We start from the raw sequence: 12,366 nt of genomic DNA on the forward strand, positions 1-12,366 counted from the left end.
ACATCTATTGAAGCATATAGCTTTAAAGGGAGCTCTTATATAGAAATACTTTTTTGACAGGCATCCCTATGGCTCAATTTTGTACATCTTAAATGGGACCTCTTTATTTCCAACTTGATTTATATTTCCAAACATAGCTTCTACAATGCATAACAAATGTCACAAAAAAGAATGTATTGCAAAGAAAAATCTCAGCACTAATGTTAAAGGAGTAAAGCATGAACTGACTCAGTAAAATATTTAGAAAGCTTAAGGGCCTCCAACCCCTTGTGGTTTTTCTGCTAATAATTTGTAGACCTTTCTGCTTTTCTAAAATAGATTAAATTCTAAGTAAACAAATAGTCCAATTAACAAAAATGTGTAGACACTCTTAAATCTAGGATTGATGGTAAACATTTGGTTGGTAAAGTTCAGATTCCCTCTAATAGATGTCAGAAATAAAAGCATAAATACTAGAAAATAAGAAAAAGCAAAAAAAAAAATTGAGTTTCATATCAAAAATTCTGTATCTGCAAGTTGGGATGTTTATAGAAAAAAAAATTCTTTTTTGCCATCTTGACAGTGTGAATTATTTTTCTCCCAAAAAGGTAGCAAGTTTATGGGAGAGTTACAAAATGAAATCTGGAAAGAAGTAGAAGAACACATCAGTTTATGTGTCATCACTCATAAAGCAATAAGTATGAAAGTTTAAAAAACTTTCCTCCCCCTCTGTTGGACCAAGTATAGCCCACAGTCTGTGAATAATGTGCCAGGACAACACAGGCTATTTTGAAATTACTGTAGCTCTTTCCATCTCTGTGAACTAAAATGTGGTTTATGATCTTTCCCAAAATGAAAGCTTTTTTTTTTTCTTTTTAAGGGGGAGAGAAGATAATGGTACAAACGCTGGACTGATTTTAATTAAATATCAGTACATGTTCACAAGCTCTATTTATTTTAGTCTGAAATTCCATGATGTCAATTAATTTTGTTCTTGGATAGTAATTTTATTTAGCCACAGCACATAGGGCAATGCGTTTATTGAATTTCATATTTTAGAAAAGAAATCTTGGCTTCTCTTACATTCACCATACTCTGCATTTCATTTTGCTGATCAGTGAACAATACCATATACAATTTCTATGATATTACAATTACAAATGAGTGAATGACTTAAGGGAAAGGAGAATTTTACCTTAATTAGTAGAATGTGATGTACAGCGACACAAAATAAATCATATGGTTTACTTAAAAAAAACAACAACCTGGTCATATATATTTCAAATACTTATTGCTTGCAGCTGTCATATACACTTACGATTATTAAATTGCTAGAGAGAACATAATTGCCCCTGACATTTAATTAAAGTTATGGAGATATGGGGGGACCACAGAATTACTTGGAGATGATATATTTTTCAAAATTTTGATCTAAAAAGAGACTCATCTTCCAATTAATATCTTTAATTGATTTACTGTGGAGCACAAATGTTAACTCCAAAAAAAAAAAAAAAAATCTTTTGAAGAAGAGAAGGAGAAAGGAGAGGAAATCGGGCTGAATAGGGAAGCAAACCTCAGGTCACCATGTCTCTTTCAAAGGGAGTGCTTCTGGTTGATAACTACATGAAATAAAATGTTAGGCTGATTCAAGCACCTTGAATCACCATCCTAATAAGCAAAGAAAAATCATTTGCTATCAACTGGTACATTCTGAAAAGAAACTTTTCCACGGAAAGTTTCAAAGAAAGAACATAAAAGACGTCAGACCTGTGTGGAAGGGTAGAATGCCATTTCCTTGCTGTTTTGGGTGTTACTTCATATTTTAAATCACATTTAAAATCACTTTTCGAATGCTTTCCTGTGCATTCACTTTCTTAAATATGAGAACACATTTAAGTGTTATTCACTTTCTTAAATATGAGAACACTATTTTTTTTTGGGTGCGGGCAGGTTTAGGATATAGGAAAACGTCCTCTTTCAATGTCAATTATTTCAGAAGGTGGAAATTTGTAGGTCAAGGCAAAATAGAAATTATGCAAATTATAAAACTTTGGTTTGCTCCTGTTTAAAGATGAATGAAAATGAAATGTAGAGAATGTGCAAGCAAAGATTTCCAGTTTCAGTTCCTGTTTAAATGGGGCAATCCTATGTGCTCTCTCTCACTGCCTGAGACTCACATTTTCCTCGGGGCCCTGTGCTGAAATACATAATCATTTCAAGGACCGAGTGGCATAAAATTTACATATTTTACAAATGGCATATAGGTTGTGTTTTCTTATTAGTCATTTCTCATATGAAAAAACATTTTTTGGCTACTTTTATGGTTGTGATTTTTTAGAGCGCTCTCTCTTCTTGCCTGTGTGTGTGTGTGTGTGTGTGTGTGTGTGTATCTCCCTCATCCACTGTTGCTGTTTCCAATACTCTGGACTAGGGGTGGGGAGATAGACAAATGGAAAGCAGGTCAAGAGGAGCTTGAGAGACAGAGTCTGTGAAGTGTCTCTCAGTCCGTCAGTATGGTGAGCAGCCTCTGATAGTTGCTTCCAGGGCATGTGCTCCTAGTTAAACCAAGATTTCATGTGAAACAAGGTTCCCAAAATCCTCCCTCGGTTTTAAAATGAATTTCTGACAAGGGACACAGAACCCAGACCAGCAGTTCACCATCAACCCTCATGCAATTTAATAACCTACCACTTAGGCATCCCATTTCATAAACGACTCCATATCTCTCCCCCAGGGCTCATTTCTCAGGCTCCCTTTTAGCCTGAAATGTGAGTTCATTTCATAGGAAACCACGTCCAATTCATCTGGGGTGAGACTATCAAATGGAAGGAGTCCATTTTGGCTAGCAGCATTCCATTTAAACAAGATGTGCTTCCTCAGAGCCAGTAACACAACATGCAAAGCCAGAGTGTGCTAGGGCAACAGCGTTAGGCTAAACAAAAGGTGGGGACAGGGGAGGACACCGCCGAGCTGGTCGGAGTTTCAACAAAGTGGGAAATTAGAAAAGTCACAGCCTGAGCGTTGCTGCGGGGGTGTGCGGCAGAGATGGTTAAAAGCAAGGTTGTGAACAGCCCACATAACAGATAGTTCATGTCAGGGACATTGCTCTGTGACCATTTTTGGTCAAGATGGGTGTAATAGAGTAAACAAAGAGCAGAAGAGGAGGGTTGGGTTTCTATCAGATTCTCAAGTTAAACGTAACAAGTCAGAATGTCCTAAAAAGCTTCAAAGATGGGACAAGAGTGAAAATACTTGAAGCCAGCAGCTACTGATTGAATATGCTGGGCAGCAGGGCACTGGATCATGATCTGGTCAAGTCTTTCTTTAAAGAAGGGTACAGAGTGTCACCATGTCTCCATAATGAGATCCAATGATGAGTATCCCACTGCTTCCCCTTTAGAGAAGCTTCCAGGCCCCTCCCCTAGCATATGATTCTGTTCTACTCTGTGTGTAATTATAAAAACACCACCCAAAATCTAGTAGTCACCAAGGGGGAAGTGTTATGTGAGAAGCTTCCAAAACACTGAGCTGCTGAATCTCAATGAATTAAGGGAGTCGTTCACAAGCTATTCATTCAAGTTCAGCATGTACATCGAACTTAAGGAAAAATGCTAAACACCGATTATGGTTTGATCATGAATAATTTTCTGTCTTGGAATGAAGCAAGCACAACATGGGGCTGAAAAGGATATTTACATGGAAGGCAGGAGATGCTGGGTAGAGGTCAGGAAACAGTGGTAGGAAGGAAAATCCCTTCTAGAATCTGGTTAAAAATTCATTTTCTTAAAATGATGTACAAGGTATTTTTTGGCTTTTTATTATTTCCCTGAAACCTCTTCAGATGTGCTTCTATGGTCTGTATTGTCGCTATGGAGAAAAGGGAGGGCTTTGGGGGATCAAATTAGTGACAGAGTGCAGAGTAGGAGAAATTAAGTATTTGATGTCAGTTGAATGTCCTTGAGCAAATGCCACTCTAATGGTTAAGCAAGTGTGTTAGAAATGGTACACAGACATGGCTTCTCTCAGGAAGGGTGGGTAAGAGTTTTGTGATAAGGAAATATGATCACTTGATTAGAAAAGACTCAATCTATAGTCAGAGACCAGGCCTGCTGCTAGTGCTACCAAAGAGTTTCACTTGCCCACTTGATCCAACCCTAAGGAATGGCTCCACTTGGGGACAAGGCTCGAGAAGGACAGGTGTAGGCTTATGCGACAGAAGCAGCCCAGACCCCAAAGTCTGTAGGAGCCTATGAGCACCTAAAAGCCAAGGTGATCTTTATATACCTGCAACATGGACAGGTCTTTCGGCTAGAGCTGGACCTATGTGCTAGATTGCACCATCAGAGAATTGTTTTCAAGGAAAATAAGCAAAGATATTGTAAGTACTTACTATCTACAAGAAAAACCATTTTTGTAACCGAAGTATCAGGTAAAAAGCTAGAAAAGTGGGTGGCAGCGTCCGCCATCAAACCCTGGGTAAAGAGGAATTGTTTAAAGTGTGTAATAAATGGTGGTCTTTACAATACAAATATTTGCCATTGGGCTAAAGATACGGGGAATGAGCTGCGAACCAGATTGCGTGCACATTAAAAAGAATGTAAATCAAGGAGCTGCTGGGTTGAACCATAGTCTCCTGAGAAGTGTGAAGATATGTGATAAAGCCACAAAGGATTATGGGTTATTTTTGTTCCCTTCGTTTTCTTTCCCTTTCAACACAGAGAAGGAACATGCTGTGCATTGGGCTGTTTAAACACAGAACAGCTGAACTTTATTATGTTTCCTTTTAATTACAGCTTTCTTAACTGGGTTACTAGTTGGGCTTCTGTTTCTAGAAGCTTGAAGAGGGTCTCGCTACACAATATTGTAAGCAGTGGTTCTTTGGAGGAACAGGAAAGTGACTGGCAGATCCATGGTACAGGGGTCCAGACTTGGGAAAAGATCTTGCTTGCCACAGTTTTTGTGAATTTATATTACGGTGAGAGGAAAAGGAACGCAGTTAAACAAGAATCGGGTAGATCTGGAAATATGGAAATGAGGAGACTATACTCCCGGGGGAAAAAGCATGCAGAAACACTATTTCCGCTTACTTAATGAGAATTCATTTGTTATGGCATCTGTAAACTGTAAGTGCTAGGCCAGGATGCTATAAGCTCTGCAACCTGGAATGTCTGTATAGGTGTCTAAATGCCCTAGGTCTATAATGCAACAAAATCTTGATTCCCTTGGAAGAGTCGCAGAGTATTTACCTAAGCAAGACCGCAACTTGAACCTGAGATCTCATTTCAGATACGTGCCGACGGTATACACCAGCATTCGACTATAATATACTGCCAAGTTTCTTAAGCATTGGGAAGCACTGTTTCCCTATCTTTTCCCTCTGAGTTAGCTTGGCCAGGGAAGATGCTCAGTTACCAAAGGGAAGAGAGAGGAGAGTCTGGATGGCCAAGGATAACTAAGCAAGAAATCTTGAAAGTGGGAACGAAACATCTGAATATGATAAAGAAAACAATAGATTTTTAGAGAAGGGGAAAGACACTGTCAGCAGATTGAAAAAAAAATGACTGTTCAATTAGAAAGGATTCTCAAAAGGGGGATTTGGTGGAAGGGGGACCATATTGATGCCGAGAGCAACCCCAGCACCTGGGGAAAAGATTTAACATCTGCGGTGAAACAGAGTTGGTGTTTCAAGATGTTGTTGGCTAGATGTGGGGATGGAAATAAAATCACGTTCTGTTTGGGCATCGGGCCCAGTAAGTTCAATTTGTAGGAGAAGCTCAGCAAGATGTTACCAGATCTACAGTGAAATCTCTGTGATGGAAGCATCTAGACTAGGGGGACAATGCTGTAGGTCTTCTTTTTTTTTTTTTTTTTTAAGATTTTATTTATTTGACAGAGAGAGACACAGCGAGAGAGAGAAACAAGCAGGGGGAGTGGGAGAGGGAGAAGCAGGCCTCCCGCCGAGTGGGAAGCCCGATGCGGGGCTCGATCCCAGGACCCTGGGATCGTGACCCGAGCCGAAGGCAGACGCTTAACGACTGAGCCACCCAGGCGCCCCTGTAGGTCTTCTTTAAGAGAACTACTCCATGTGCTGACACCGAGAGGATTAGGAAGAGTGCAGCACTTAGAAACATGAAGGTGGAGAAACATGGTAACTGGCGCTATGTTTTTGATAATGATTCCTGGATACATATTTGGAGCAGCCTGAAGGGATTCCATCCAGGGAGGGCTGTCATCTGTAAACTGCCCCCCTCTTCTTGGACTAGTTCTCATTTTGTCAAAGGTGCCATCGTTGCTATGGCTGGGAATACACTGGAAGGTCGTGCTGACTCTGGGCTAGTCTCAAGAGGCATTAGTGGGGTTAATGCATTGGCTGCCTGGAGCATCTCCATTGGTTGCCACTGTTTATTCCACTCACCCTGAAGCAATCAACAGAAGCATGGGCAGGAGGAAGGAATGAGGGGACAAAGGCCTTGACCTTAAAGATTAAGAATGGAGATTGGATCAACACAAATGAAAATACACAATAGCACTAATAATGCTAACATGAAAACATGCAGGTAAGGTTACATGCAGCATTACCAGGCATGCTTATCTACACACAATCACACACACACACACACACACACACGCACACACATGCATGCAGGAATGCTGAGGAATTGCAAACTGGCTTGGATATCTGGGGTCAAATGGCTGGTTGGACTGAATGTCAGAGAAAAGTGTGCTTGGAGGATTTTTGAAGTGGGGTACAAATGAGGGCTTCCTGTGGCAGGTGGGGATGGTAGTGGGCCGTGCCATGGGGCAGGAGGCTGCATGCATGGATCACACAAGGGCGAGAAGCAGTGCTGTTGGGTGTAGAGGAGCTTGCAAACTGGAGTGTCAGGGGAGGAGGGAGATAAACGGGTGGCTGATGAGAGACAGCAAGTCCTCCCATAGCTCAGGACAGCACGCCAGGCGCCCTGCTGCCTGCTGGGTTTTGACTGTACTCTTCTCTGGGCTATTTATTTATTTATTTATTTATTGTTTAAAAGATTTATTTATTTCAGAGAGAGAGAAACAGTGAAAGAGAATGGGGGGAGGGGCAGAGAGAGAAGAGAATCTTAAGCAGACTCTTCGCTGTGCACGGAGCCCAATGTGGGGCTTGATCCCACAAGCCTGAGATTACAACCTGAGCTAAAACCAAGAGTCGGACACTTGACCAACTGAGCCACCCAGGCGCCCCTGGGCTATTTAGGAGAAATCACTATTGCACATGCCCCTGGAGGCCTGGCACCAGGGACATATGTAGAAAGTGAGAGGCATTTTCTATGGCTCCGATCGGGAGTGACAGTGAAGGAACCACCAAGGCCATAGCACAGACAACGAGGTGATGCACGCGTGCCACCTTTGTTTCGCTAAGAAAGAAGCTGCACCAGATAAAAACTTAATGGGCTGAAAACTACTGAGAAGATACAGACTCAAAGACATCTTTCACGGATCAGAAGAGGTTCCATTTCAAATGCCTTAAGTAGAGATGAAGAAGGAGTTGAAAGCTCGGAATGAGGATGGCCATGTACAGGGACGGTATGATTAATGCCAACTAAGTAAAACAAAGATGTTCTACCGGCATTCCAGCAAATGAAATATGCAGAAAACACGCCCATTTTGGGGAAGTTCAGAGGACCTTCTACAGAGGTTTGACTGGAGGCCAGGGGGCATTCTTTTTCTGTGCCTCATTAAAACAGATGTGGAATGTTCTAAATGCTTTCTCCAGATCCAGCCATTCCTGGGAAGAGGGGTGGGTTCTTGCCCATCCGATCCAGGCAGGGACATATGGTAGGAAATGATTCCTGCAGACCAGGTCTCTGGATTCCCGGCCTCCCACAAAGAGCGGTGGGAAGTCAGCTCCAGCTCAACCCAGTGTCAGGTCTGGGGGCTGGCACACTCTCCCCGCTCTCCTCTCTGAGCTACAGCCTGTTTTGTTTCCTGGTCGTCAGCACTTACTTGCCCTGCCCCACCTCTCCCTGCCTGTGTGTGTGGGGGGGGCAGGGGTGCTGTTTTGCCCTCTCCTTTTGCAGCCTGCCATGCTTGCTTGCTTGCTTTCAAGGAATGTAAAGGTTGGCTCCCAAGGTCTGTCCTGCATGCTTCCATCTGCTTTCTCTATTCCGTTCTTGTAGAAAGCTCTCACTGGCTATATATCTAGGTTCCATTTCCTGCCTTTCCTTTTGTGGAAGGCAGCCAGGGACCCTCTTGGTGGAGCTTTCTGGTCTATGAATGGCACTACTGCTGCAAAATAGAGGTGTTGGGATAAATTTTAATTTATTTCTCAATTGGAAAAGGCCCCATCACATAACCCAACCTACAGAATGATAAAAACAGAACAACCAAAAGCCCATATACCTCAAAAGCAGAGAAAAAAAAAATTAAGTAAATCAAAACAACCCCTCCCCCAAATCCAAACCCCATCAAACTTCAAACAAAGGAGTCAGTGGATTCGAGTAATGCAATAGTTGTTAGAGGCATTGTATGAAATCTGTGGGCTGCACTTGAGCCTGTCACAGGCAGTTATGAAAGATGTAATTTAATTTGCTTAAAAAAAAAAAAACCCGTAAAAGGCAGATTGGATAGCTGTATTTTAGCAAATGTGTTTGCACTAAGGGTACCTTCTGTTGAACAGTTCTGCCCACAAGCTGTCTGTAGAATATAGAACATCTCTCGAGCATGCTTGCCACCTTGAAGCAGGGCAGTCGGGAGCAGAAAAAAAAAGAACAGAATGCAGAAAAAAGGTGAAGAAAAAGAGAGAAATGAAGGACAGCAAGTCTAGTACCATCAATACATTTAGAAATGAGATTAGCCAAGTGTGACAATAGAATTTAAATGACACACAGAAAGACATTAAGATTGCAGTAAATAACATACTATGGAAAATCCAGCCAGAGAGCACTTTCTGTTCAGCTTAGCTACAGAGTTGGAACGAAAGCACAGGTCGATTATTCATTTTACTGGCTCTTTTGCATTCCAGCACTATACATCTTTTCATCTTAGCACTAATCGTTAGTGGGTTGTTTTTTAATTTTTATTTTTTTGGTATTTTTTGTATTTTCTTTTTTTGTATTTTGTATTTATTTATTTTTTTGCTAGTTATTCCAGTCAATGATTACATTGCCCAGTACTGCTCTGGAGGACTCAAACTTACCAACTATGTCAAACCACAGAGGGGTGTTGGCTGGTTGCACAGACACCACCCCCACAATCTCGGTGACTCTATCGCTTTCCATGACTGTGAAGTTATAAAACGGCTCATCAAAAGTCAGCGGTATAGGTGAGGGGGGTGGTTTCTTAATCCATTCAATGTGGAGGCGGGCCGTGGAGGATTTCTGTGGGCGCCCATTGTCCACTGCCTTTATCTACTCACACATGGAGAGAACATAGAAAGAAGTCTTAGAGCTCAGATCCCTGTGGAAATTTGGGTCTGTCACTCATCCGTTGTTGGCCCAAGGATCCATCCTCATCACAGTGTCAGCCAAGGGAAGGGAGAGTGGAGATCTGGGTAGAATGTACTCAGGAATCGGGGGACACAACTGAGTCATGTGGGGGGTCCCATATAGCATTCACTGGAAGGTGATCTGAACCACCACCAACTTTACAGATGTGGAAAACTTGAAAAACAAAAGATGCACTTACCCATTTTTAGTGTTTTATGGGCATGACTGATAGCTACATAAATAGGAATAGCTAATTTGATTCCTTGTACCTCTAGTGGTGATGCTTAAAGGGAATAAAGTACACTGTGAATCCTTAAGTGTGAATGATGAGAGCATGTGTGTGGTCATGTTGTGCAGCTCCTTCCTTCTGCTTTATTCTGGGGAAAGCACTGTGTTCACTCAGAATCCCAGGAAGGTGATGGGATAGGTGTGGGAAAGGCAGTAGCCTTGCTCGAACTGCCTCAGAAGCCCCTCAGTTATGCCAACTCTGAAGGGGCAAAGAACTCTCTTGGTGAAAGCGTGGGCTCCTGGTGACAGCAGGATAGGGAGGAGGGTACTAATGACTCTCCTCTATGGTCTTATTTAAGAACTGAAGAAAGCATGTTTCCTCATTCAGCTGTGCAGGGTGAACTGCTATGTTGTCCTGGACTTCAATGATGGTTCAAGTTCAACAAGCAAAAACCACGGACAGAAAAATTTCAAAAATCAATTAAAAAAAAGGATTTTTAAAATACCACATCTTAAAAATAACATGTATAGGTGCAAGGCTAATTGTTATAGCCTTTAAAAACAGTGACAACTCACAGCACCCAAATGCTATGTGATCATGAATGACCACTTTGCTCCAGAAAATTCCTGTGAGATGGAAGACCCTTGAAGATACATGTCTTAGGTCAGGTTTCCTAGGAGCAGAGTCTGAGACAGGGATTTGAGTACAAATCATTTTGGGGGTGGGGTAAGTATTCTCAGGAGAAAGGGACTGAATGAAGCAGGATGAACAGGAGAAAGATAGTAAGCAAGGGTGTGGTCTCAGCTGAAGTTTAATCTCAGCCTGATCCAATGGGGGGGGGGGGGGGGTTCTGAATCCTCAATTGCACTGCTGGGTTGGATCCACCTAGAGGCAAGGGGTTGGCCTTTTGTGTCAATTAGTCATCGGCTATGGGCTGCTGGCCTGGGGTGGGAGTGTGGAACCTCCCGGGTCAAGAAGTTCAGCCAAGGATGATTCTCTCCAGAAGGGGGCAGATGTGAGCTCTTAGCAGCCAACACTCATAGTTGTTGGGGCATAGCTGCATCAGCCTGGTAAAGGGGATCTGGGTGGAGCACAAACAATATCCACTATAGTCTGTCCATCCAGTCCTCAAAGACTCCCATTGTCACACAACTATAGTAGCACATATTACATCAGAGCTGCTAATGGCAGAAAAAGGGCCAGTTTTTTATTATCTTCTTTTCTCTGCCCACTGTTCTGGATATGTTATTGAGTAGGGAAAGAAGCCCAAGTCCAGACCATAAGAATGAAAAGACAAATCAAGGGACTCAGACCATCCTTTAAAATAATACAGGACTGACTGTATACAGCAGAGAAGGTTGCAAACTAAGAGAAGGACAGCAGATGGAGCTGACTCTTGACAGTTGTTGGGACCCTGGCAAATGCCCATCACTTGTAAGGATGACCAATCCCCTTTCTGGCATAGGTGCTACCTTTCTAAAGTGGTTGGGGATGGTGGGAGCAGACGGCACCTTAGGTATGGGAATTTTAAGTCTCTATTTGAGATAGTGCTCATTTTTTTTTTCTTTTAATTCTCTAACAATGAAAAATGTAGTCATTTTTTACTTAAGTTTTTTCACTTTTGCAGCTTATGCAGAATAAGCATAGTTGAGATTTGTGTCTCAATTTTCACAGCTGTCTTATCACACTGTCAACAATTACAAGAGTTGTTTTCTTTGGGATTGTGTTATCACACTGTCAACAATTACAAGAGTTGTTTTCTTTGGGAAGTCTTGGGGAAATAGTGAATGATATATTGGGTGGTGGGTGTAATATGTCACTCTGGTATTCTCCTACCTTCAGTTTTCATCTATGCTGAGTACCTCGAAATGAATATACCTTTCTTAAGGCTGCAGAAAGTGTGGTTGAGTATGTGATGGAACAGGCCATGTACTGGGAACAGAGGAGGTTTGCTGATAGGACACAACCAAAGGAAATGGTCTCATTATTTAAAAATATCACTGAAGCAGAAAGTAGCCTTCCACAGCTGTGTGGCTGTATTTATTACTCTAAAGATATATTACGCAAATGAATATACATGAGTAAGAAAGTAACTTCCACCACCACCCCCATGAATGTTAATGAGGTTCAGAAAAATCTTACCGTTAGGATGTCATAACTTCCTGCTGTAAACTGCTTTCTGGAAGAAACCATGCCAGTTTTAGGGTCAATAAAAAACTTTCCATCATCATTCCCATCCACAATACTGTAGGAGATTTCTGCATTGGGGCCTTCATCTCTGTCAAACGCAAAAGCCCTATAAATGGGTTCTCCCCTCTTTTTTCGGTCACGTTCTGGCAGCTTGATCTGGTAGACCTTCTCTGGGAACTGGGGTTTATTGTCATTTTCATCCAAAACCTGAACCACCACCCAAATGGTGGACTGTTTTGGAGAGGAACCGCCATCTGTCACAGTCACCTGAGTTTTGAAAGAGAAAGCATTTTGCAATCAGAATGGAGAAAAACTTCTCTTGCCACTCCTCCCTTTGCCTGCCCCACAAAAGGCCTATTCTGTGCCTTAGGGCATCTCAACTTTTCTTATTCCTGTAGTTCATGGTCAATGCATAACTCTTCATCGTTCATCTGTAAAGGCAGGGAATGCCCTATATCCAGTAATGGAAATCACTGCAAAGGTTAGGAGGGAAGCAGAGCTCTT

The 12,366-nt window shown here is 42.1% G+C and overlaps 1 protein-coding gene across 7 annotated transcripts in view; it reads right to left on the reverse strand.

Moving 5' to 3' along the window:
* Positions 1-12,366, reverse strand: part of FAT3 (FAT atypical cadherin 3) — a 660,968-nt gene that overhangs the window by 115,415 nt on the left and 533,187 nt on the right. For 5 of the 7 annotated variants that reach the window (XM_032426340.1, XM_032426343.1, XM_032426338.1 and 2 more), the window contains exons 5-7: positions 11,815-12,129; positions 9,155-9,365; positions 8,622-8,690 (exon numbers count right to left, since the gene is read on the reverse strand). In XM_032426340.1, the coding sequence (XP_032282231.1) occupies positions 8,622-8,690; positions 9,155-9,365; positions 11,815-12,129 (595 nt within the window). The remainder of the gene's footprint in view (positions 1-8,621; positions 8,691-9,154; positions 9,366-11,814; positions 12,130-12,366) is intronic. The other 2 variants (XM_032426344.1, XM_032426342.1) reach the window with 1 other exon arrangement.

The sequence above is a fragment of the Phoca vitulina genome, unplaced genomic scaffold (assembly GCF_004348235.1).
Source record: "Phoca vitulina isolate PV1807 unplaced genomic scaffold, GSC_HSeal_1.0 scaffold34, whole genome shotgun sequence".
NCBI lineage: Eukaryota > Metazoa > Chordata > Mammalia > Carnivora > Phocidae > Phoca > Phoca vitulina.